General features: G+C 44.7%; 1 protein-coding gene across 5 annotated transcripts in view; it reads left to right on the top strand.

The window, feature by feature from the left end:
* Positions 1-955: 955 nt before the first annotated feature.
* Positions 956-23,077, top strand: part of LOC142463183 (kinesin-like protein KIF19) — a 46,080-nt gene continuing 23,958 nt past the window's right edge. For 2 of the 5 annotated variants that reach the window (XM_075565606.1, XM_075565607.1), the window contains exons 1-13: positions 3,852-4,348; positions 4,690-4,770; positions 6,845-6,955; positions 8,362-8,449; positions 9,359-9,495; positions 12,311-12,436; positions 13,901-14,095; positions 14,826-14,978; positions 15,885-16,007; positions 16,375-16,528; positions 17,658-17,832; positions 20,793-20,988; positions 21,887-22,157. In XM_075565606.1, coding sequence (XP_075421721.1) covers positions 4,307-4,348; positions 4,690-4,770; positions 6,845-6,955; positions 8,362-8,449; positions 9,359-9,495; positions 12,311-12,436; positions 13,901-14,095; positions 14,826-14,978; positions 15,885-16,007; positions 16,375-16,528; positions 17,658-17,832; positions 20,793-20,988; positions 21,887-22,157 — 1,852 coding nt within the window. In that variant the 5' untranslated portion in view covers positions 3,852-4,306. Of the gene's footprint in view, positions 1,122-3,851; positions 4,349-4,689; positions 4,771-4,989; positions 5,093-6,844; positions 6,956-8,361; positions 8,450-9,358; positions 9,496-12,310; positions 12,437-13,900; positions 14,096-14,825; positions 14,979-15,884; positions 16,008-16,374; positions 16,529-17,657; positions 17,833-20,792; positions 20,989-21,886; positions 22,158-23,077 lie in introns of those variants that run through there. The other 3 variants (XM_075565602.1, XM_075565603.1, XM_075565604.1) reach the window with 3 other exon arrangements.

The raw sequence follows: 23,077 nt of genomic DNA on the forward strand, positions 1-23,077 counted from the left end.
CTCTGTCTCTTTTTCTCTCTCTCTCCTCTGTCTCTTTTTCTCTCTCTCTCCTCTGTCTCTTTTTCTCTCTCCATCCTCTGTCTCTTTTTCTCTCCCCGCACTCTCTTTCTCTCCCCTCTCTCTTTCTCTCCCCTCTCTCTTTCTCTCCCCTCTCCCTTTCTCTCTCTCTCTCTTTCTATCCCTCTCTCTCTTTCTCTCCCTTTCTCTCCCTCTCTCTTTCTCTCCCTCTCTCTCCCCTCTCTCTTTCTCTTCCCTCTCTCTTTCTCTCCCCTCTCTCTTTCTCTCTCTCTTTCTTTCTCTCCCCCTCTTTCTCTCCCTCTCTCTTTCTCTCCCTCTCTCTCTCTCCCCCTCTCTCTCTTTCTCTCCTCTCTCTCTTTCTCTCCCCTCTCTCTTTCTCTCCCCTCTCTCTCTTTCTCTCCCTCTCTCTTTCTTTCTCTCCCTCTCTCTCCCTCTCTCTCTTTCTCTCCCTCTCTCTCTTTCTCTCCCCTCTCTCTTTCTCTCCCCTCTCTCTTTCTCTCCCCTCTCTCTTTCTCTCCCCTCTCTCTTTCTCTCTCTTTTTCTTTCTCTCCCTCTCTTTCTCTCCCCCTCCCTCTCCCTCTCTCTTTCTCTCCCTCTCCTTCTCTCCCCCCCTCTCTCTCTCTTTCTCTCTCTTTCTCTCCCTTCTCTCCCCTCTCTCTTTCTCTCCCCTCTCTCTTTCTCTCCCCTCTCCCTAATTCTCTCCCCTCTCTCTCTCCCCTCTCTCTCTCCCCTCTCTCTTTCTCTCCCCTCTCTTTCTTTCTCTCCCTCTCTCCCCCCCTCTCTCTCTCTCTCGCTCTCTCCCCCCCCCCCCTCTCTCTCTCTCTCTCTCTCTCTCTCTCTCTCTCTCTCTCTCTCTCTCCCCCTCTCTCTCTCTCTCTCTCTCCCCCTCTTTGTATCTGGATATCTTATTTACCCTATATATCTTAACTGTCCTATACTACACCAAAATAACCTATACTGCTTTCTTCCAGATCTGACTCAAGCTTCACACAGAAGACATCGGAACCCCCCCCCTAACCCAGAAGACAGGTAGGGAACACCTCCCCTCCAATGTATAACATTGCGGGAATGAGGTACCTGGACATTGAGGGACTGCGGATCAGGTAAGATCCCAGGAGGGATTGCTGCTTTAGATATTGTGAAGCGGGGACGTCCAGACACTGGTTAAGGTGTTCAGGAAACTAGTCATTCAAATGTGGCTTTTATTTCTAGATCCAACATTTACACACTTACACACTTACACACACTTACACACACTTACACACACACACACACACACACACACACACACACACACACACACACACACACACACACACACACACACACACACACACACACACACACACACACACACACACACACACACACACACACACACACACGTAACAAGGACTAATTGTAGTATAATGTAATAAATACATTTGTCAAAAACAAATGTTGTTCTGACTAGGAATTTATTAAATGTATTTTATTTATATATTTTATTTTAAAGCGGGGGTTGGGGGCGGGGTTAGGGGCGGGACTAGGTGGCGAGTAGATTTTTTGGTTGGGCGAGTAGATTTTTGGGTGATTTGTCGAACACTGTATATATATATATATAAATATATACACACACACTACCCACATCGATAATAAAAGAATAATTGTCACATTCAATGTTTGAATTCTTAATTCCCTAATGATTCATTTGTAACCAGGGTTCCCCTGAATTATATTACCCAGCGGTTTATTTACAAAGGGTGAATGTTCATGATAAAAAAAAATGAAGCAATTTTTGAGGTATGCAGCTGTTTTAGTTTCCTTGACATCTCCAAAAATGTGTGAGATTTCTGTACCCCGCTGTTCAACATGTCTATAGAAAATAGGCAGCTGATTTATATCATTCATTTATCTGTATCATTGAACATGATGGAAGTGTCCCAAGGCATACATTATCAGAGAATGTAATTGCCTTTCTCTCTCCCCTCTAGACCAGTGATTTTCAACCTTTGTTTGGTTAAGGAACTGTCACTCCGAGACGAAGCCCTATCTGTAAGGGTGAAACGCGTAGAGGGGGAGATTGCGGTGTAGCCCTTGTGTTGTGTTGAATAAAGTTTTTTCAGAAGAACATCCGGGAGCTTCATTTCTTCAGACATGCGCAGTTGCGCCGTTTCTCTTCTTCTTCCTGAACTTCGTTGACGGCGGCACGCAGTAGCTGGGGAGGAGAGCGGGTCCCAGACCAACGGTGCAGGAGAGGTAAGAGGACATCCCCCTGCACAGGTCAACTCAGTGGCCACGCATAGCTCCCTCCCATATAGCTACATTGTCTGGAGACATCCTAAGGGTGCGTCTGCCTTATAACACGGAAGCGCATGACAGTGTCACTACACAGTGGTTTTCAACCTTTGTTTGGTTAAGGAACTGTATAATTATATCGTAAAATTCTGCGGAACCCCAACCCTTTCTAATAGTGTCTGAGATCACATGCATTGTAAGGAACCCCAACCCTCTCTAATAGCGCTAGTGTGCAAAAAACCAGGCGCTTACCTCAGATTAGAAACAAAAGTGTGCTTACAGTAAAGTGGTCAATTCGACAATAGCTCTCTTACAAATACTTGGATCAAAACAGTAGGATCCCTTCAGCTTCAACCCCAGAAAAGGGTTAATCCAGAGCCCTTATAGAAACATGGGAACAAACAAACAATGGGGGAGCATGGGATTAGAAAGACATACAATAATAATGGTGATGAATATTGACAGTAGTTCCAAAGGTGGGGGGCGGGTTGTAAATATAATAATACTTACACAGCCATGTGTAAGCAACCACAATTAGTGATCACCTCCTTGAGGGCGAGCTGTGCCTCTCCCAGCTAGATATAGCTGTATGTTGATAGGGTTAGGGGAAATGATATATAATCTATAAAGCTATACTCACACGGCCCTGTGTGAGCTGGTGTAGAAATTGGTTACTTTGGGGTTAAATTTAACCCATCCACATCTATTCGTCACGTAATGGGGGTTTTCTCCAGTATCCAGGGCAGCACGAAAATCAGTGCTAACTCCCAGGCGTCAGCCAGGCTCTCCCCCCAGGTGTTATGATGCGTGGGGGGGGGGGAGGGGTTGGGTGATGAGAAAAACGAGTGAGGCACGGTTCCAGTTAAATATTCACAAGAAATCGCATTTATTAATTAAAACAGCAAAGGGACTCACATACATATAGAATGGACCCCTGGCCTCCTCACGCAGTCCAGGATCGAGTTTGAGCAGCTTTGTGCGCCCTTCCCGCGTCCGGGATGCAGGAAGAAAAACTATCCTGCTGGGCTGCAAACACTGCTCCACGGTCTGACTGCGGAAGCCTCCTTAGGTCAAAATCTTCTGGTGGTCACCGTGCCTCACTCGTTTTTCTCATCACCCAACCCCTCCCCCCCCCCCACGCATCATAACACCTGGGGGGAGAGCCTGACTGACGCCTGGGAGTTAGCACTGATTTTCGTGCTGCCCTGGATACTGGAGAAAACCCCCATTACGTGACGAATAGATGTGGATGGGTTAAATTTAACCCCAAAGTAACCAATTTCTACACCAGCTCACACAGGGCCGTGTGAGTATAGCCTTATAGATTATATATCATTTCCCCTAACCCTATCAACATACAGCTATATCTAGCTGGGAGAGGCACAGCTCGCCCTCAAGGAGGTGATCACTAATTGTGGTTGCTTACACATGGCCGTGTAAGTATTATTATATTTACAACCCGCCCCCCACCTTTGGAACTACTGTCAATATTCATCACCATTATTATTGTATGTCTTTCTAATACCATGCTCCCCCATTGTTTGTTTGTTCCCTCTCTAATAGCGCGTCTGAGATCAGGAACGTCTGTTGAAAAGGATTGATCTACACAGTGTCAGTAAATATCTCTCTTTCATTGTCAGTTTCCTACCTTTCCATCTTTCATTTTTTGCCTCAAGCACCTTTTCTACCCCAGTTGTGATTGCATTATGCTGCTGTGCCACCACCCTCCTCCATGTGCCCGTGTCCTTGTCTTCCCCAGTTTGTCTCCCCGTACTTAGCTGCCACTGTATCTGTTGATGTAATAATGCCAAGGAGATTGGCCGTGTGTCCCAACAGATAAGGGCGTGCTCAGGAGGGAAGCCTGCTAAATGCAAGGTACCCGGCTTCTGCATTTTATTTCATTTCCAGGCGACCATAGAAATGCTGCCCTGTATGTCACCAAGACCTAACTGTCCTCTGGGGTAAAGCTAACAACTGAAGAATAGAAGTTAGGAGCTCACACTCCAGGGCGATGAAGGACCAAGATGGAAAACCTCAATACCCGCAGTTCACAGTAAGTGCCTCTATCAACATCTGAAAAAGCCCACATTGTTTTGTCAGAGACAGGGACACAATGCATGTAACCGGTGTGACTCTTATTCTTTTTATACATAGCCTATGCTTTCCTTTATGTAGTGACAAAGGAGGGGTGATACCTTTTATTGGACCATCCTCACGAGGGTCCTTTCCATTATGAAAAAGGTGTTGGGAAAGGTCATGTTTTTTATAGGTGAACGGTTGTAAAATAACTGTTTTACATATTTTATTGAAGTTTTGTTTGACATCAGGATAAATATTTAACTTTTGATTATCGATGTATTTTTCAATCCATGTGCCTTTGGGAATCTTTTCCAGGTTGCGCTTCGTATTCGCCCAATTAACGAGGCAGAACTAGACGAGGAGGCCGCTATCATAGCACACAAAGTGGGGGAACAGGTAAGAAAGTGGCAATATTTCCTTTGGTGGGATTGCTTCTTTTATTTCCTTCTGTGTTGCAAATATATTATTTTCTGTGTGGGTTGTTGTAAATAATACATTATTTCTTAAAGCAGCAGTCCAAGTTGCCTTCCCTCTACCCCCCCTTTAATATGTGCATCAATACAATCCACACAATGATAAGTAATTAGCTAAGTTTCCAATCGATCCGTTCTCCTATGATCGAACGGCGAAGATTCGGCTTCGGGGTTCACTAAATGTCTGTCAGTGCAGCAGAAGAGGACCAAAGATGCAAAGTTCCGTGGGGAAGATCATGTGACTGGTGAGTCACTAGATACAATTGTTGCACTACTAGAGAGAGGGCAGGGCTCAAAAAGGGGTGTGCCCGAGCCTGTTTCAGAAGAGGAAGGGGATGTGACTTTGTAAAAGGCGCTATAGAAACAAAAACTGCTTGTTACATAATACATTAAAAATATTATTCAGAATTGTTTAAAAAAATGCAACAAGTATTTTATCATACTACAGACCTGATTTATTATATATATAAAAATAAAAAAAAACACATGTAGGATATTGCTTGGTCTGCAGCTTTAAGTGATGGGAATGCAATACTGGAGGAGTTGGTTACAAAAAAAGAAGCACAAAATCCTGTTTTCTGTTTTTAGTGTTCCATACAGAAGAAATATAACATGAAATATGCAGAGCAATCTGATAAATGTGACTCTATGCAAGTAGTTTGTCAATCTTACTAAATAACAAGCCTTTATGCTTTATACATTAAACTGCAGACCTGTATATGTTTTATACATTTTTTTTAAATAAAAGGGGTTAGTGATTAATACACCTTAAAAGTAACCATTGTTACATTTTTTTCATGCTGTACTCAGTACATTAAGAGCAGGGGTGCGCAAGGTTTTTTTTGGGGGTCGGGGGGGTGCGGTGCTTACAGATCCCCCGCGCCCTTCCTCAAAGCATTTAAAATAAATGCCGGGAGAACGCACAAGGCCTCTGTAACTCACTTACCTTGACTCAACCGGCTTTGGGCGACGCGTTGTCATAGCAACCCGGGCCACGTGACATCACATGACTCCTGCGACGACATTTGACGCTTGAGGCAAGGTAAGGGAGTGGGCGCGAGCAGTGAGGGAGAGCAGGCAGGGGGGCGCAGGGCAAAAAGTTTACGCACCCCTGCGTTAAGGAACAAAAATACTTGAAAATAATGACTCAGAGTTGCCAGTTGAAACAATGAATTGCTTTATACTGATGTCTTATTTTTGACACTGTAGCTCCTTGCACTTGTTAGGCATGGCCCGGAGGGAGATGGCTTGAGGGCCCGGAGGGAGATGGCTTGAGGGCCTGAGAGGGAGATGTCTCTCTGGGGCTCATTTTCTTGTAGCAATGATGTAGTCATCACGTGCTATTTGCACACAAATGACTTCATCTGGTTTCTGAAAAGCCCCATTTACCCCAGAGGAGAGTTAGCAGTGTGTGTACTGTATTGAATAGCAGGTTTCTTGCATTTCCTTTTGGATATTGAAGAGAACAACATTTTTGTAGACCATTTGCTGGCTTTTCTAAGTTAATTATTTGTGTTTCTCCAGTGATTTCTGAAATTGAGTCAAACAGGCATTTGCTATGTAAAAATCATCCATTAACCCTGTTTTGTCCGCCCCTTGTGCACAATATTCTAAGAAAGAACAAAGACATTAGGAATAAAAAAAATAAATTTGGTCACTTCCAACCAATACCTTTTATTGCTTTGTTGTTTTTTTTAAGTTCAAAGTATTTTCCCTGATATTTTTGCATGTGCCTATCTCAATGTCATTTTCATTAGCAATATTTCTGTTGTTAAGAATTGCATTCATTCATTTTTTTACTTGTCGGTTTTAATAATCAATATGATTAATTAGAATTATTTGTGACATTTCTGTAGATGTTTTCAAAATGAATCATTATTATTAATATAATACTATCCAACTTTATAAAACGTTTGTCAGCAAGCTCGCGCTGGAGTTTGTAGGATGTGCAATAGTCTGCCATTAGCAGAATGTTTCTTGCTAAGCTTTCTTTATAGATGGTAGTTTTGATGGACCCAACAGAAGATCCAGACGACATCCTGCGAGCAAATCGGTCCCGAGAGAAAACATTCATATTTGATATGGTTTTTGATAAGCAAGCTACTCAGGTAATATTTCTATCTTCATTCCAGACACAAACACAGCGCGGCAGGCGTAAGCTTATGGGGATCCATGTTAAAATGGATAAGAATGCAAAAGTGACACATTGTCAGTGCTCATTTGCATGTCATTACCCAGAATCCCTAGCTGCAGTGGAAGCACTGTATGCCAAGAGATAATGGGGAAAGGCGGGGTCGTGGACCTGTCTGAGACATGTGAATGTGCTCACAAGTGGGATTTACATTCTCAAATCCTAAACATTTGGGCCCACGAGGTTTTCATTAAGTTACAAGAAAGAACTGATGGCAGATGCAAAGCTATGCTAATAATTTAAACACACTGACGACACAAAGACACAGTTTAGATATGAAGATGTATTGTAGCTTTAGGATGCTGTTGTAGATTAGTTACTATCGGTATATTATTTAAAATGCATGATTAACTGGTAAGGGTCGGGCATCCTTACTCGCCTGCGTTCACATACAGGCATACCCCACATTAACGTATGCAATGGGACCGGAGCATGTATGTAAAGCGAAAATGTACTTAAAGTGAAGCACCACGTTTTCCCCACTTATCGATGCATGTACTGTACTGCAATCGTCATATACGTGCATAACTGATGTAAATAACGCATTTGTAACAGGCTCTATAGTCTCCCCGCTTGCGCACAGCTTCGGTACAGGCAGGGAGCCGAAATTGCTGTTCAGGACGTGCTGACAGGCGCATGCGTGATATGCCGTTTGCCTATTGGGCGATATGTACTTACTCGCGAGTGTACTTAAAGTGAGTGTCCTTAAACCGGGGTATGTCTGTACAGTGTGTAGATCACACAATGGCATTCATTGTGTAATGCAGTGGTGCGCAAATGGGGGGGGGGGGGCGCAAAATATATTCGGGGGGGGCGCGGCGCTTATAGAGGCCCAGCACTCTTCCCCACAACATTTAAATTAAATGCCGGGGGGAGCGCGTAAGCCTCTGTACATCCCTTACCTTGTCTCCGGAGGCTTCTGGCGAGGCGTCGTCAAATGACATCGTGATGTCAGAAAACACCAGTAAAAAAAGGTAAGGGGGGGGGGGCGAGGGGGAGAACAGGCGGGGGGCGCAGACAAAAAGGTTTGCGCAACCCTGGTCTAATGTAAGGAGACTAGAATCAACGCTTTGTATTGCTATGGGGCTTATTCAACGCAAACGGATCGCCTTACTGTATAAATTAGCCACTTCTTTCCTGAAGTGATATGGTTAATATCGAAAAGAGTTCAATTTCTTTATCACCCTGAAAGAGTAGATTCACATTCATTAGGATATATATATATATAACATTTATTTTAAAACTCTGCAATGCCTTTCCCCCCCCCACTTGTTTCTGACCATGTAAGCAGAAATAATATTGACTGTATATATGTATTTTCAGGAGGAGGTGTATACATCTACAACAAAAAACCTGATTGAAGGTGTCATTTCGGGATACAATGCCACTGTATTTGCATACGGCCCTACAGGTTTTGTTCCATTATATTTGCTAATTTATCATTTGGTTTATATAGTGTGCATATATAGTGTATGGTGTGCAAATGGTCTAGGGAATTCGGTCGCGGGCGTTTTGCCGCAACCCAGTGACTGCCGGTGATTAGCTGCAAGTGACTTCGCCGCAGGGACATTTAGCCGCCGGCCTAACCCCTAACATTAACCCCGTACTCTAAAACTTATTGTGGAAGCGGCGGAGTGTGCAGCGGGTCCCACTGCAGCCAAACGCCAGCGGGGACGTTGTCGCGGCGAGACGGACCCTCGCAAATGTCCCATTCCAGTATGCAAAGGCCCATATACATGGCCATATAGGATGTATTGCATCCACAAGTATCTCATTGCCAAACAATTACAGAATGCCAGTTTTGGTGTCAGAAGGGATCTCTGAAATGATTTCTTGGCACCAAATACATTTCTCTCATTTTGTGAGACCTGACAGACTTTAATTGTCACACCGATGAACTTTGTAACATGATAACTATAATAAAGATCAGGGGTGGCCAACTCCAGTCCTCAAGAGCTTCCAACAGGTCGGGTTTTCAGGATACCCCTGCTTCAGCACAGGTGGCGCAGTCAAAGACTGAACTACTGATTGAGCAACCTGTGCTGAAGCAGGGATATCCTGAAAACCCGACCAGTTGGAAGCTCTTGAGGACTGGAGTTGGCCACTGATGGTATTTTAGGACGAATTACTTATTGTCTGTTACTATATACTTCTTATTGTCTGTGCTGTTCCTATACCGCCACCACTGGCATATACACAGACCCATGCAATCCCATTGTGTAGCTTCCTACTGCAACGTTTAATAATAACCCTGTAGTATTTTACTAGGCAAGCGAATCGTCGCTGCTCATCTTCGCATTTGCATTCTGATTTGCAACAGGTACCGGTAAAACGTACACCATGTTAGGAATGGATTGTGAGCCAGGGATCTACCTCCGAACCCTGACCGACCTCTTCCACGCCATCGAGGCGACCAGGGAGAACATGGATTACTCCGTGTCTATGTCATACGTGGAGGTGAACCTCTTAGTTGTATCTGACATGCTTCCACAGCTCTTCTGAAGTGTTTTTGTAAGTGTGATATATGCCGAGAGAGCCTACATTACTGGGGTTTTGCTGGGGCTTATAGTAAGTAAATACTTGTATTCCTTTACATCCAACCACTCATTTCGATACGCGGTTGGATGAGGTTTCTTTCTTACTCAAGCAGTGGTTATTTACTAGCCCTTAATGATCGGTACCGGTCTTATCGTGTGGTATGGGCTTTATTTATTTCGTGAGTAAACCTCACCGATCAATGCAAGGAAATGTGTACGTGAATCTCTTTATTTTGATTTGCTTTATTAGCATGGATTTAGACCAGTGGCGGCCAACTCCAGTCTTCAAGGGCCACCAACAGGCCAGGTATTAAGGATATCCCTGCTTCAGCACAGGTGGCTCAATCAGGGGCTCAGTCATTCTGTTTGAGCCACCTGTGCTGAAGCAGGGATATCCTTAAAGCCTGGCCTGTTGGTGGCCCTTTTGGACTGGAGTTGGCCGCCCCTGATCTTAGAGCAAGTTAAAAATATTCACATAACTTCCTTGTTGCACGAAGAAACAATACTTCATTTAGTTCATTCCCAATCCCCGTTCATGGCGGTGGCAGCTAGAGGGCAGACAGAATGAAACACCTGGAGGGAAGGCTGCTCCCATCACCTGCAGACCATCTTATTCTCTCTTGCAACCGAGAACAGGTTGTTTGTTGTGTTAGAAGGGCTCCCCTGGGCTGCACACAGCGCAGTTCATGCCAGGGCACGTTCCCAGCCTCTCTTTTCCCCTGAAGCCCCGATGTCGCAGCTGCCGGGGCAACGTGTGGGCGATGTAAGTGGGTGTGACGGGGTGACCTCTCAGCCGGGAGGAGCATTTTGGGAGCACAAGTGAAGGCGCACCGGAAGCAGGAAGGGCCAAAACCGGAGTGTCATCCAACACCTTGGAGTGGCACGAAACGCAGACAACAGGCACCGGTGTTTTAAAGCTGCAGACTAAGCAATATCCTACATGTGTGTTTTTATAAATAAATCAATTCTGTACTATGAGAAATTACTTGTAGCATTTTTTTAAACAACTCTGAATGACATTTTTTTATGTATTATAACGTAACAAGCCGTTTTTGTTTCTATAGCAACCATTTACAAAGTCAGATCCCCCTTCCTTTTCTGAAACAGGCTCTGGCACACCCCTTTTTGACCCCTGCCCTCTCTCTAGCAGTGCACCAATTGTATCTAGTGACTGCCTGGTCACATGATCTCCCCCACAGCACTTTGCATCTTTGGTTATCTGCTGCACTGACAGCCATTTAGTGAACCCCTGAGTCCAATCTTCCCTGATCGATCGGAAACTTAGCTAATTACTTATCATTGTGTGGATTGTATTGATACAGCAAGGCGGCTGGTTAGCTTCCATTCATCTCTAAGACACCTATCTGCAAATACCACTTGGCAGAAAAACATCAAAAGTTACTCAGGATTTGTCCTCAAAACTGGGCAACATTTCTATCATCTGCTGTTGTGGTGGAGTTTCTTTAGAAAGGTTTTCATAGAGGACTGAGTTGAAGTTCCTTACAAGTCTAGGTGTTGCACATAAACTACATAAGGTACCATCTTGGGACTTGTCCTTAGTTTAAGGGCCCATGACAAATAACTGTTTGGACCATTGGAGCAAGTTTCACTAAAATTGTTAACCTGGAATCGGTCTTCTTGGTGGCCATTACACCAAGGCACAATTTATTAGTCACATCTGCAATGTGTAAAACATGTGGTCCCCGTTGTTTGTGGTAACAAACATATATAGCCAGATAAAATAGAAGGATCACGGTAAGCAATGAACATATAGGTTTAAGTCCTATCAGTAGTTGTAATGCGTTCCAGTAGCGTTACACTGTTGCTACAAATAGCGCTATTTGTAGCAACAGTGTAACGCTACTGGAATGCATTACTATATATGTTTGATACCACAAACAACGGGGACCACATGTTTACATATATATATATATACCCCAGCTTATCACCACGCTGCTGCTCAACTACAGGGATTTTAAATATCACTGTACTGTAAATAATAATCATTCACTGTGTATTTTTTTTTTTATGTAATAAAGTTTTATTTTATTTTAATAGTAGCTGACCCTTGGTTTTGATACCAGCCCTGTGGGGATAATTTATCTCACAGACACAGTCCTAATCACATTTTTTGAGGGCTCTTTTTGGATCTCATCTTGGATCCACCTTATCAATAATATATATATATATATATTTCCCTCTATGCACCTTGCGGACCAACAGATATAAAATGAAGGATAATACAGGGTGAGCGGTCCGGTCAACCGTTGTTCTATTGCTTGGTCCCACTAGTTGCCGCCGCCATGAACAAGAATCGGGAAAATCTGTAGTCCGCTTTCCATCATTTTCCTTTCCCAGAGTCCGGTCTTGTCGGTGGTTATATCCTTTCCTTTATTCATTACTTTCTCTAGTCTTTGTTTTTTTAAAAGGTGCTTCAGCACAGGTGGCTCAGTCGAGGACTGAGCCACTGATTGAGCCACCTGTGCCGAAGCAAGCTCTTTGACTCAGCTACCTGTGCTGACGCAGGGATTTTCTTAAAACCTGACCTGTTGGGGGTCTTGAGGACTAGAGTTGAGAACCCCTGCCTACCTCCTGATGTTTTCTTCTGTCCTACCTCGACAAAAAGATGCAGAGCTACCCACAAGTTGCAACCAACAGAGATCAGGGAAATAAAACTTCAGTAAGCTGATTTTCCCAATTTGCAAGCAGTGATACATCTCCCTTAAAACTTTCAGATCTATAACGAGATCATCCGTGACCTCTTAAACCCTTCTTCAGGAGTTCTGGAACTTAGAGAGGACTCTAAAGGCACCATCCAGATTGCAGGAGTCACCGAATTCTCCACTAGAAATGCAGAAGAGGTAAATCCATTCCACTGAGAGGCTTACATAAAACAGCTAGTGGAGGCAGTCTCTGTCAGTTTATAAAGAAAATCCTTTTGTAAAAGAACTTAAATGTCATCTAACTTTTTCGGGGTTTATTGTACATTAAGGACATTTTTCTTCTCTATGGGGACCTTGAAAAGGATAGCAGTGTCAATCAATTGTTTCTTCCTCCCTCTTCCCATATCCTCTCTGCCAGAGGAAATGCTTGTAGTGCTGGGAAGGTGTTTTGCCTGTGCTAGGTCTCAATGTGCAGTGACATCCAAAAAGGGCAGCAGCTAGAGCAGTGTTTTTCAACTGGGGTTCATAGGAGCTAGTGGGTTCCCCAGACATCCCTAACTAAAGGGTTTCCTGCAATTTTCAGGTCATTATAAAATGGTACCAAATAGAACAATTTACAATGCATCTGATCTCAGACGCGCTATTAGAGAGGGTTGGGGATCCTTACACTGCATCTGATCTCAGACGCGCTATTAGAGAGGGTTTGGGTTCCTTACACTGCATCTGATCTCAGACGCGCTATTAGAGAGGGTTGGGGATCCTTACACTGCATCTGATCTCAGATGCGCTATTAGAGAGGGTTGGGGTTCCTAACAATGCATCTGATCCCAGACGCGCTATTAGAGAGGGTTGGGGTTCCTTACAATGCATCTGATCTCAGACGCGCTATTAGAGAGGGTTGGGGATCCTTACAATGCATCTGATCTCAGACGCGCTATTAGAGAGGGTTGGGGTTCCTTACACTGCATCTGATCTCAGAAGCGCTATTAGAGAGGGTTGGGGTTCCTTACACTGCATCTGATCTCAGAAGCGCTATTAGAGAGGGTTGGGGTTCCTTACAATGCATCTGATCTCAGACGCGCTATTAGAGAGGGTTGGGGTTCCTTACAATGCATCTGATCTCAGATGCGCTATTAGAGAGGGTTGGGGTTCCTTACAATGCATCTGATCTCAGACGCTATTAGAGAGGGTTGGGGATCCTTACAATGCATCTGATCTCAGATGCGCTATTAGAGAGCGTTGGGGTTCCTTACAATGCATCTGATCCCAGACGCACTATTAGAGAGGGTTGGGGTTCCTTACAATGCATCTGATGTCAGACGCGCTATTAGAGAGGGTTGGGGTTCCTTACAATGCATCTGATCTCAGACGTGCTTAGCCAAAAAATGGTTTAAAAAACACTGAGCTAGAGGAAATCAGAACCCTGTCAAATTTGCCAACTAAATTTAAAATAAATGATGTAAAAAAACATGGTTTGTAGGTGCCTGATTTACAAATATATATATATATATATATATATATATATATATATATATATATATATATATATATGTCACCAGGATTTTAACCTATACAACCTATCATTCTTATTAGTTTACTTTGGTCATATGTGGGACTGCACGCTTCAAATGGCCGTATGTGGTAATTGGTATGTTCATGCAGATTATGCAATTGTTGAGAAAAGGGAACAAGCAGCGCACGGAAGAGCCAACGGCAGCCAACAAGACATCGTCCCGGTCCCACGCGGTGGTGGAGGTCACCGTGAAACAGAAAAGCAGAGTGAAAAGTATCAGCGCAGAAGTGCGCGTAGGCAGGCTGTTCATGATAGACCTGGCAGGATCAGAGAGAGCATCCCAGGTGAGTCTTCGTCCAGACTGCATTTTGTTATCTCTAATAGGCAAAATGAAAAGATGAAACTGTATTACTATTATTTACAAAGCTGAAAACATGGAGCGATATCGTCTTAAGGACTTCATTGGATACATGTTCAGCGAAGGAAGGAGGTGTCCTTCAAAGTGAACATGCTGCACTATATCTCTGAGGCCTTCCCAAAGCTGCTCTCCACAATAATTTAAGGAGCAGGGTGCTGCCTTCCTTATTCCTCTGCATGGGTGCTGTGTTCTATAACTGTTGTTGATCCCTATTAGGGTATGCTAGGTGTTCAGTATTGAACCGGACTGTCTTGTATTTGGACACTCTGTCCAGTAAAGATTAGTGGTAATACTGGACATGTATGTGTATACCGGTATTACCTCTCTGGACATAGTGACATTACGGGCTTGAGGGGCCGCGGGATTTCCCTGAGCAGGGAGAGAGCTGTTGCTAGGGTGCTGGGCAGCTTCCTCCAACCTGATTGGCTGTTGCTGAGTAATGCAGCCAACAAAAAAGGAGTCAGGAGCCTGAGGGTGTGGCCAAGGAGAGGAGGAAACAGCATGGACCAGAGAGAGGTGAGAGGGGTGTGTGTCTCGAGTGGGTTGCATCTTTCACCATTGTGTCCAGTATTTTTGGAGAAGCCGCATGACAACCCTATCCCTATGAGATATTCTATGGCAGTTCTATCACCATCACCTCTTCATCTGTTTCTCAGACTCAAACCCACGGAAAGAGGATGAAGGAAGGCGCTCACATTAACCGCTCACTTTTGGCCCTGGGAAACTGCATTACTGCGCTAAGCGAGAAAGGGGGCAATCGTTCCCACCATGTTAACTTCCGAGACAGCAAACTCACACGTCTGTTAAAGGTACCTCTCTGGTTAACCCTCTTTACCTCCGAGTACCGTAACGAAGGAACGTGGGGATATTGAATTCCCCTTAGGAGGCAGTGCTTCCTCGTAGAGTTACCTTAAGGACTATTTGTTAAATGTTTATTCTCTTCAATGCATGACATACATCCAGTAAAACAGAGCACAAAAGGTAGCGCTCCAAAATAGTGGTCAAGTTGTGAGTATTTATTCACCTTGAAAAAGGTCTGCTGTGTTGGACCGAAACGTTGGAGGACTAAAAACTGACCACTATTTTGGTGGGCTACTGTTTTCGCTTCATTTCTACAGGATTTCACCGTTGAGTTTCAGCACCCGCAAGTCTCTTTAAATTTTGAGTGCACGTATACCTTTATATCAGGCGTTCTCAAGCCCCCCCAACAGGTCAGGTTTTGAGGATATCCCAGCTTCAGCAGAGGTGGCTGAAGCAGGGACTGATTGAGAGCCACCTGTGCTGAAGCAGGGACTGATTGAGCCACCTGTGCTGAAGCTGGGACATCCTCAAAACCTGACCGGACCTGGCCCCCGTCTCGAGGACTGGAGTTGAGAACCCCTGCTTTATATATTTTGGATACATCCTGCAACAACATGTTAAAGGTGCAATTCATTGCACGTCTGTCTGGCAGTAAGAGGTTCGGCGTGTTGTGGTATGACTTACCTAGACGTAAATCCCAGAGCTCTCATTCCAACTGTTTGATTAAGAAAATTAATTGTTCATTTTCTTAAGGTGAATTAGGCACGAAAGCTGGGAGTTGTTGTCAATTATAACAGCCGTGGTTCTGTAATTGAATGGAAGCTGTAATATAATAGATCTTTTAATTTCCTATTACAAGGACTAATGTGAAGATGCCGTGTTCTCCCAGATAACCAAGGCGCTCTGTTGTGCAGGATTCGTTAAGTGGGAACAGCAGGGCCGTTATGATTGCGCACATCAGCCCGGCCGGCTCCTCCTTCGAGGAATCCCGCGCCACCCTGATCTACGCTTACAGAGCAAAGAACATCAAAACAAGGGTAAGGTTCTGCAGCAAGAACGAACAAAATATAATATGTATTGGAGCTGGAACTGATTTTAGATATCCTATGCTATGACGGTAAAGGCCCATGTCTTCATAGCACCACTTAGTAAATGTTGTGCTTTAACCACATTTTGGTTCTTTTATTGCAAGAGATATTTGCTGTTTTTATGCAGAGCTTCTGGAGTGTTCAGCCTTTTAGTAAGAGATACGTGCAGGAGATGGAGTCTGCTGAAAGCCACTGGGAGCTTGTTTTTGCTTTGAGTTCCTATTCACACATCACTGACTAACTCCTTTCATCCCCTCCCTCCCCCCTTGCTGAATCTCTGTTTCTGACCTGCTGACACTGCATTCTGGCCCACCAGGTGAAAAGGAATCTGCATAATGTGTCCTATCACATAGCTCAGTACTCCAGCAGCATAGCCGATCTACGCAGAGAGATAGAGCGTCTGGAAGAAAAGGTTGAGCAGCAAGAAAAAGAGAAGAGCACAAGCAGACCTGATATCCGAGGTGTACCAGGTATTCTTTTCATATCTCTATTTTATTTTTTCCACTGCTTCCAGGTATTGGACACCGCTTGTGGCACTTTGGCCTGCACACTTAGGTGCAAATGCTCTTCCGGACCCTCCAGCACGGCAGGAAATAAAAACCATTTCATTTGTATAAACACACAATTTCCTAATGTTTTTTTCTAAACCTTTGGATCATATCCTCTTCTTCTTCAACGTGTACTAAGCTCTTTGGAAGAATGTTATAAAGAACTTCAGTGCAAAGTGTTTGCAACACAATGCAAAGCGGAATAATGTGCCCTCTGAGACTGTTCGTATAGTGAGTGAACCCCCTTCCACAGAGTCAGACCTGGCACACTAGAGGTGAAATAAACAAAGTAATGGTCAATCCAATAAAAGCAGTGCCTCCGGCAAGATGGTCGAGAGTCTCTCCATACGCAAGAATCATGCAAACAAAATACAAGAGCAAGCTGCGCACTAATGCAAAAAAAGATTTCATCGCACACAAATAGACAAGACATATTACCACCAATGTGTCAGTCCTACATCTGGGCTTAAGCCCTGAGGAATGTCCAACTGTAAGACCGGAACGCTGGTGGTAATATATCGTGGCTATTTTTGTGCCATTAAAGCTAAAATAAAGATATTTTTAATATACTATAATGTAACAAGCGGTTTTTGTTTCTATAGCAACCATTTACAAAGTCACATCCCCTTCCTCTTCTGAAACAGGCTCTGGCACACCCCTTTTTGAGCCATGCCCTCTCACTAACAGTGCACCAATTGTATCTAGTGACTGCCTGGTCACATGATCTTCCCCACAGAACTTTGCATCTTTGGTCCTCTACTGCTGCACCGACAGCAATTTAGTAAACCCCCCCCGAGCCGAATCTTCGCTGATCGATCACAGGAGAACGGATCGATCGGCAACTTAGCTAATTACTTATCATTGTGCGGATTGTATTGATGCGCATATTACAGGGAAAAAAATAAAATGATAAAAACAACGGCAGCTTGGACGGCTGCTTTAAACCTTTTTTGCATTGGTGCGCAGCCTGCTCTTGTAGTTTGATTACAGTTACGTTTGTAGATCAGACGCAGTCCCTGCAGTGACCGTGTTTCTCTACTCCATTCATTAGCGGAGGTGCAGGAGAAGTCAAGTTCATACAGCCGTCAAGAGATGAACAACCTGCGAGATCAACTCGTCGGTGCATTTACCGAGCAAATGGAGATGCGCCAGAGTCTGGTGGAGCTGGAGAATACCAACATAGAATTGCACATCGATACTTCTAGACATCTCCTTACAATTGCTGAGTAAGTATCAAACACTTCAAAGTCTCTGTGATGCCCAGGTTGCTTTTTTCTATACCTATCACTTATCATATTACTAATTGTACAAACACCTGCACGCTGAGCTTTATCCGTAAAGCTAAACCATCTCCTGATTTCTCTACTCCGCCTCCTCTTCTGCTCAGCGTTGATCTTCAGACATGGAGCTACCAGTTTGTTTTGGTCTTTTGTGCTCCCTCTAGTGGGTTACATGGGATACGCTGGGATATTCTGTGTAATTATGGGACATGTTGGGATATTCTGTGTTATAATGGGACATGTTGGGAAATTCTGTGTAATAATGGGATATGTTGGGATATTTGGTGTAATAATTGGACATGTTGGGATATTCGGTGTAATTATGGGACATGTTGGGATATTCTGTGTAATTATGGGACATGGGATATTCTGTGTAATAATGGGACATGTTGGGATATTCTGTGTAATAATGGGACATGTTCGGATATTCGGTGTAATAATGGGATATGTTGGGATATTCTGTGTAATAATGGGATATGTTGGGATATTCTGTGTAATAATGGGATATGTTGGGATATTCGGTGTAATAATGGGATATGTTCAGATATTCTGTGTAATAATGGGACATGTTGGGATATTCTGTGTAATAATGGGACATGTTCGGATAGTCGGTGTAATAATGGGATATGTTCAGATATTCTGTGTCTAGAGGGCGGCGCATGCCATACAGAGAGACATCAGGGAAACAAGGCATGGGTAGAGAATACGCCACAAGGGAGTGTGAAACTTGACCCGCAGCTGGAGGGCGGCGCACGCCGTCACGTGTACGCGCCACGTGTCACGCGTGAGAGAATACGTGACGCGACCGGGGGTGGCCGGGCTCCGAGGTACAAGTAGGGAACCGTGGTTGTGTGCATGCTCTAAGGAGAGCGGGAACTGAGATGCGGCAAGTAAGGAGGGAGCACGCCGCATGGGGCGTGTTCCCCGATTCCTTACAGATATGTTCGGATATTTGGTGTAATAATGGGATATGTTCAGATATTTGGTGTAATAATGGGATATGTTCAGATATTTGGTGTAATAATGGGATATGTTCAGATATTTGGTGTAATAATGGGATATGTTCGGATATTTGGTGTAATAATCGGACATGTTGGGATATTCTGCTTAATAATGGGTTATGTTGTGTTATTAGCACAACTGTAATGTGTTGATATAAATGTACAAATATAGACATCTGGAGAGAGAGAATAGGATCCAAGTACTGATTTCAGGCAGTTCCATAGATCAATAATACCGTCTCTTTAGTATTGTTGTTACATTGATGCAAAATATTGGAAACCTTTAGAATAACATCATCTTGTATGTATTCTACGATAATAGGAACACGTGCCTCACGTATATCCATCTACCCAATATTCCTGCTGAATATTATTGAAACATAATAAACCACCATTAGCAGACCCCCCCCCCCCCCCCCCACCCCCACTGTCTCTTTAAGTTCTCCCTATTTACCACTTTGATTGTAAGCTCTCCGGGGCAGGAAACTCTTTTTTCCTAAAATTTACTTTTATGTATGAAGCGCTTATTCCCATTGTGTGGTACTGCTGGGAAGCGCTAGGTACACGTGTGATACTCATGTGAAGCGCTATGTACACATGTGATACTCATGTGAAGCGCTATGTACACGTGTGATACTCATGTGAAGCGCTATGTACACGTGTGATACTCATGTGAAGCGCTAGGTACACGTGTGATACTCATGTGAAGCGCTATGTACACGTGTGATACTCATGTGAAGCGCTATGTACACGTGTGATACTCATGTGAAGCGCTAGGTACACGTGTGATACTCATGTGAAGCGCTAGGTACACGTGTGATACTCATGTGAAGCGCTATGTACACGTGTGGTACTGCTGGGAAGCGCTATGTACACGTGTGATACTCATGTGAAGCGCTATGTACACGTGTGATACTCATGTGAAGCGCTATGTACACGTGTGGTACTGCTGGGAAGCGCTATGTACACGTGTGATACTCATGTGAAGCGCTATGTACACGTGTGATACTCATGTGAAGCGCTATGTACACGTGTGATACTCATGTGAAGCGCTAGGTACACGTGTGATACTCATGTGAAGCGCTATGTACACGTGTGATACTCATGTGAAGCGCTATGTACACGTGTGATACTCATGTGAAGCGCTAGGTACACGTGTGATACTCATGTGAAGCGCTATGTACACGTGTGATACTCATGTGAAGCGCTATGTACACGTGTGATACTCATGTGAAGCGCTAGGTACACGTGTGATACTCATGTGAAGCGCTATGTACACGTGTGGTACTGCTGGGAAGCGCTATGTACACGTGTGATACTCATGTGAAGCGCTATGTACACGTGTGATACTCATGTGAAGCGCTATGTACACGTGTGGTACTGCTGGGAAGCGCTATGTACACGTGTGATACTCATGTGAAGCGCTAGGTACACGTGTGATACTCATGTGAAGCGCTATGTACACGTGTGGTACTGCTGGGAAGCGCTATGTACACGTGTGGTACTCATGTGAAGCGCTATGTACACGTGTGATACTCATGTGAAGCGCTATGTACACGTGTGGTACTGCTGGGAAGCGCTATGTACATGGATGGCGCTATATAAAGATATACATACATCAGCTTACATCAGAAATTCTCAACTCCAGTCCTCAAGACCCCCCAACAGGTCAGGTTTTAGGGATATCCCTGATTCAGCACAGGTGGCTCAATCAGTCCCTGCTTCAGCACAGGTGGCGCAGTCTTTGACTGAGCCTCTGATTGAGCCACCTGTGCTGAAGCAGGGATATCCTGAAAACCTGACCTGTCGGGGGGTGTTGATTACTGAGGCTGGGAACCCCTGCCAGATATGCCTAATTTCCGCAAGAGCTTCCGGCACGTGATCATTTTACCCTCTGTAATGCAGCTGGGAGCGGGACAAAGCGCGGTGCGCGAAGAAGCCTCGGCAGAAGGCGATGAGTGATCGGGGAGATGAGGATGGGGGGATGGATACAGCCGACGAGGAAGAGGACATGGATACCCCTGAGCCGCATGAGGTCGTGGTTGCACGAGAAGAGGTTCACATGCTCGTTGCTGAGCAGCGCAAAACTGCCGCGCTAAAGGTACAAGAGGGAACCCAACACCTGTGCAAATGGGCTGGTACCCCTGAAACCAATACTCATTTATAGTAAAGATGCAATACAAAGAAATCAGTCTTTTGCTGTTCAGTTTTCCTTTGTACAGAGATCCAGGCTAGTAACACCATGTCAGAATAAAGTATTCCTTTATTTGCCAACTACAGTATTCCAGTTTTATAGGAGTCAATGGGCCTTATTCATTCATCTGCTGTAGTGACGATCACTTGAATCGCACTTTAATAATAATAATACTTGTTTTTTTTTCTTGTATAGCGCTGACAGTGTACACAGCGGTGTACGTAGAACATTTGTAGGCACGCGTCCCTGCCCCATAGAGCTTACAATCTATGGATTTTCTGCCTGAGGCACAGGGAGATAAAGTGACTTGTACAAGGTCACAAGGAGCTGACACCGGGTATTGCACCGGGCTCCCCTGCGTCACACTTGGTATCATTGTTTACAGAGGCAGCGCCTTTACTCACTGTGCCGCTCCTTTAGCCCGCGATCTCACTCAGATGTAGCGCAGCTTTAATGAGTAAGGCCTCGTTTGTAGTGGCAGCGAACATGCGCGCTGTGCCACGCGCTGCCAAAACAAATAAATATTGTCCATTGAGCGAGCACATAGTGTGTCCAAGCGCTCAAATTTTGAACAGACATTTTCAATTGTTTTTGCTGCGGGATGGCCGCGTCTTGTGAGCAATTCAGCCAATGAGGTCGAACCGCTCACGTGACGTCACGGCCGTGCCTCCGCCACGCCTCCCGGTTGCCTCCTGGTGCCTGCAGTGCGTGACGTCACTCGCATGTTGCGCGCGCACTGACGCCGCAACTATAAACGAGGCCTAAGGCCCAATAAGTTCTCCCTAACTCTCTTTTTCCCCTGCAGGCAGAACTGGAACACAGGTTGGCAAACACAAAAGTGAAAGCATTGCAGCTGCAGCATCTGCTCCCCAAGCAGATCAGTACTGAGGATCAGCGGGAGGTGTTGAGTTTGCTTTGTAAAGTACATGAGCTTGAGGTCGGGAACACAGAGTTACAAGCCAAGGCCCTGTGCAAAGAGAACCTCCTTTGCCAGAAAGACTTTGTGATTCTGCGCTACCAGCAGCACATGTCCCTCTGCGAAGAAGTCATTCGACAGCAACGGACACTGATAGCAGGTGCGATGTTCCGAGCCTCTTTAATTTGGTTAAGACACAGCAATGTGACATGCAGCTGGTTTAAACCATTGGGATCTCATTGTAATGAACTTGGTAGCTTTAATTGACAGCTGAGCTTATTCCCATTCCCATATGCAGATGACTGTAACAGGTTTTGCTGGGCACATAGGGAGAGGTATTTGATGATGCATTCTCACTCCCAGGACCCCAAAGCTTCAACATTAAACGCTTGTCAGATCGGCTGTGCTGAATTTGTGTGTTTCCTGCCACAATTGCCATCTAACTCAGAAAAATAAGGAAGTAAATAAGTCAGATACAGCAGGTGTGGGCAACTTTTTCCCCCGCATCCCCCTGCCTGCTCTCCCCCTCTGCTCTTGCCCGCCCCTCCCTCCCCTTACCTTGTCTCTGGCGTCAAATGACGCTGCTTTGCCCTGGCGACACGCCGTCAGAGACAAGGTAAGAGAATTTACATAGGCCTTGCGCGGTCCCCCAGCATTTAATTTAAATGCTTTGGGGAAGAGCGCGGAGCCTCTGTAAGCGCTGCATCACACGCCCCAGAAAATCTCGTGCCCCCCAGTTTGCGCACCCCTGAGCTACAGGATGGTACTTTTGACAAAAACAACGTTTCCTTCATAGGTGTTAAAATGGAATTGGGAAGCATTGGTACTGGAGATATCTATAATTGTTGTAGCTACATTTTGTATCAAGTGTAACACTTTTCCAGATGAAAGTAAGTATTAATCTGAGAAACTCTGCAGTGCCTTGCAGGCCTCACCTGCTTGGAGGAAGTTAAACATTTCTGTGCATGAACAGGGGTACTGACACTGCATAGAGACACCCACCTGTTCATATGCACCCATCTTAAACTCGTAAACAAAATGTATTTAGAAGACCATAGAAAATACTTGCATCCAAATACT

This window comes from Ascaphus truei, chromosome 11, assembly GCF_040206685.1.
Source record: "Ascaphus truei isolate aAscTru1 chromosome 11, aAscTru1.hap1, whole genome shotgun sequence".
Lineage (NCBI taxonomy): Eukaryota > Metazoa > Chordata > Amphibia > Anura > Ascaphidae > Ascaphus > Ascaphus truei.